The sequence below is a fragment of the Aplysia californica genome, unplaced genomic scaffold (genome assembly GCF_000002075.1).
Source record: "Aplysia californica isolate F4 #8 unplaced genomic scaffold, AplCal3.0 scaffold00614, whole genome shotgun sequence".
In the NCBI taxonomy this organism is placed as follows: Eukaryota; Metazoa; Mollusca; class Gastropoda; order Aplysiida; family Aplysiidae; genus Aplysia; species Aplysia californica.
The window spans coordinates 467,189-471,443 of record NW_004797884.1 but is presented as its reverse complement, the minus strand read 5'-3'; the positions used below and the strand labels follow the sequence as shown (position 1 = coordinate 471,443).

The 4,255-nt window shown below is 42.5% G+C and overlaps 1 protein-coding gene across 1 annotated transcript in view; it reads right to left on the bottom strand.

Moving 5' to 3' along the window:
• Positions 1-4,255, bottom strand: part of LOC101858967 (histone-lysine N-methyltransferase SETDB1) — a gene marked incomplete at its 3' end in the record, with an annotated part of 41,040 nt that overhangs the window by 9,575 nt on the left and 27,210 nt on the right. Inside the window, 2 exon segments of the mRNA XM_005107595.3 lie at positions 76-268; positions 702-807. Coding sequence (XP_005107652.2) covers positions 76-268; positions 702-807 — 299 coding nt within the window.

The window sequence follows — 4,255 nt, the reverse complement described above, 5'->3', positions numbered from 1 at the left end:
AGAGAGAGAGAGAGAGAGAGAGAGAGAGAGAGAGACAGAGAGGGGATGACAGCGTATTCCACCAGCGTGACCTACTTTGACGGGAATGATAGGAACAAACTCTGTGTTGACGTGCAGGTGGTGGTCAAAACAGAACTGGTCGATGGTCATCTGGGAGTCGGTCAGCATGAGGTAGCGGTCCACTTCCTCGATACATCGCAGACGCCGCCCACACGGCCCCCGATACAGCACAAACCTTTTGGTCGACGGACGCGCCTTGCAGATTTGTCTGTGGGCAAAACAGAATCCAAGAAAAAAATGTTGTCTGTTTTCTTTTCTGTCTTGTGTGCTGAGAATTAGAGAACCATTAGAACAACACAGAAATCCCAAAACTAAAAGGAACAGAACCATTAGAACAACACAGAAATGCCAAAACTAAAAGGAACAGAACCATTAGAAAACACAGAAATCCCAAAACTAAAAGGAACAGAACCATTACAAAACACAGAAATCCCAAAACTAAAAGGAACAGAACCATTACAAAACACAGAAATCCCAAAACTAAAAGGAACAGAATCATTAGAAAAACACATTAATGACACAACTGTAAGGAAAAACCACAGACACATGACACACCATTGACACAGCAATGACACAGCAATGACACAGCAATGATACAAGCACAGGACAAAGAACAGCACAAGGCAGAGAACAAAGGTCACCTCTCCCATCCACAGAGCAGAGGGACTAGCATGGCACTACGACCTCTGTGCGTCTCTCGTCGCTGGTCGCTGACCTTGACACACTCCGGGACACAGGCGTGGGGCTCTGTGCACACAACAACCACAGGTTAGTGACAGGAACAGTTTTACAGCATTTGCAAACACATATAGGTCATATAAGTGACAAAGATTAGTTGTAGTTTTAGTAGAGGTCTTACAGCCCTCGCAACTTCATAAGGTCAAATGAGCGCCAGAAGATTAGAGGTTTTACAAGAGAGTAACAAACATAAAAAAGAAAGGGAAATATTTATTTTTTATAGTAGAAGGTTTTACGGCACTCGTAACTGCATAAGGTCATATGAGCGCCAAGGGGTGGGTGTCAACAGAGAAGTCCTTACAGGGAATCAGACTTACTCTGCTCACCTCTCTAGCCTCAACAGCACAATGTCTGCTTCGACTATCAAGGCAACCCGGAAATAGCAGGTCACAAGAGAGTGACAAACATACAAAAGAAGTAGAGGAAAATGACAATAGTAAGGATCAAGAAAGAAAAAGCAGCAGGTCCTTGTAGATCAGGCACAGTTATGAGCGTGACATAAGTCAGCCCATTTATAATTCTACTATGCTTGAACGAGAAATGTCCCCCCTTTGGGAATGGCCTAAAGACACTACAGTCAGTGGCACTGCCCCGGGGAGTGAAGGGGAGATAGGGACGATAGATGTTTGATAGGAAAGAAGAAGCAAACCATACCAGAGCACCCACCAACCACCCACAGAAACAAATGTACACACACACAGACAGGTTCACACACACATATACACACACACAGGACAGGTACACACACATATATACACACACAGACAGGTACACACACACACAGACAGGTACACACACAGACAGGTACACACACACATACACAGACACACATACAGGTACAGAAACAAATGTACACACACACACACACACCATATGTACACTTACATTCACACACACACAGACAGGTACACACACACATACACACACACAGACAGGTACACACACACATACACAAACACACAGACTGGTACACACACACACACCGTATGTACACTTACATTCACACACACACACAGACAGGTACACACACACAGACAGGTACACACACACAGACAGGCACACACACACACCGTATGTACACTTACATTCACACACACACACAGACAGGTACACACACACAGACAGGTACACACACACAGACAGGCACACACACACACCGTATGTACACTTACATTCACACACACACACAGACAGGTACACACACACACATACACACACACAGACAGGTACACACACACACAGACAGGTACACACACACACAGACAGGTACACACACACATACACACACACACAGACAGGTACACATACACACACACACACAGACAGGTACACACACACATACACACAGGACACACAGACAGGTTCACATCACAGTCCATACACACACGACACAGACACAGACAGGTACACACACACATTCACACACACACAGACAGGTATACACACACACTGTATGTACACTTACATTCACACACACACAGACAGGTACACACACACACTGTATGTACACTTACATTCACACACTGAGACGCACACACATAAGCAGGGCTGCCCACCCACAAGTATATGTTTTAGTAATCAACAAATCAAAAATTCGTAATCTTGCATACATAATTTTCTGCTTATCCATATATACCCCAAGGCCATGCTTTCTCCCTTGTACCGGTACTGTACATTTACACCAGTGGTATAACAGCTAGATCTATCAAACTTGACAGTTGATGTTCCACTTTGTTCTGCTTGTGTTGGTGAGCACCATAGCGACTGGCATCTATATATACCCCAAGGCCAGGCTCTTCTCCCTTGTGCTGTACACCCAGATAGAAATCGTAAAACAGCTAGATCGAAATCACTTGACAGCTTATGTTCCACTAAAATCCACAACAATATTTACAAACTAGCTGGGCCTCCTTTCGAAGAAAGGAATGATCGGTGCATTAACATCAACTGAAAGTCATTGGCCTACTATATTTACTGGAAAGGAGCAATAAATCCAGAGAGATGCATTAAATTAGAAGGTTTCGATCTAGTGATGTATAGACTGATTCTCTATTCTGCTTTCGTGGTTGTACACTCCAGAATGACAAAGGTGTGAAATCAGTGCGCACGGTCAGGGAACGGAAAGCTCACTTGTTTACAATGGCGTCTTAGAAGACGAACGTACTTTCCCAAGATTAGATCTAAACGAAACTAATGAAAAACTGAAAATTCAACTATAGTGACTTCAGACTCCTAAACAGAACTGTGCACCCTTTAAATGATTCTGAACCACCGTTAATTTTGTCAAATTCGAAAGTTAGGCGGTTCCGAAGTTTTAGGCGGCCAAAGTGATGACTTTCACAAATATAATACGTATAGATAAACAAGTGCGATAAAAAATCAAGCTCTCTTTAGAGTTTTCTTTTCTTGGCAGGCCCAAGATCTATTGAACCACATTTCTTCCTCTTGTTCACAACGCTGGTGCTCTGATTGTGCTCTAGAAAGTGAGGGTAAAAGACACTGTCTACTGTCTACACTATCAGAGAAAAGAGCACGTCCGCTATGGGTGGGTTCTTGTTGCCCATTAGTAAGTACGGAAAACTTTTATTTCGCTGGGCCCCCTTTTGATGAAAGGAATGATCGGTGCATTAACATCACCTGAATATCATTGGTCTACTATATTTACACTCTACAGGAATGGAGCAATAAATCTTGAGAGAAAAGTGACATGTGTTTCCAAGTCGCCAAATATAAAATAGATGTATAGATTGATTCTCTATTCCGCTTTCGTGGTTGAGCAGAACCGTGTTGCTTGTTCCCAGTAGCAAGAAAAAGAATTTGACAAAGGAGTCCAGAAAAAGTGATGATTGGCATCAAACGAAAGGATCACAGTCCAATTTAGCATCAAGTAAAAAAAGGAAACATGAGGCTAGATCTATACAGGTCGCACACTTAAAATGCGCTCATACGACCTTATGCAGTTGCGAGCGCCTTAAAACCCTCTACTAAACACTTAAAATAGTGCTCTGTATTGTACGACAAAGCATGACAGTATAGAACGGAAGTACGACTTGAAATAAACAAACCTGGCGGATGTTCTAAAATTACAGAGACAGAAGCGTCGGCCTACAAAAGCGATCGGCGAAATAAAGAAATTTAGATTTTTGCAGCAAAACTGTCTCAAAACTTTAAAAATTAAGGGCGTCAAAACCTACAGAATATTTGTAAGAATCTTTTGACGAAAACCACATGTCGATCGATGCAGCCATTACAAAGCCTTTCAATAGCAAAATTCGACCACCACAAATAGATAATAGATTTTTTTAAAATTATATTTTTTAGCACTAATTTTCACGAAAATTTTTCCATTTGCGGATATCTGCAAAGTCATGGAAAACTGGAAGCACTGAGTCAGAGCAAAATGGCAACAATATACCACAGCATTTCTCTCCCCCCTTCTCCTTCACACCCCCCCCCA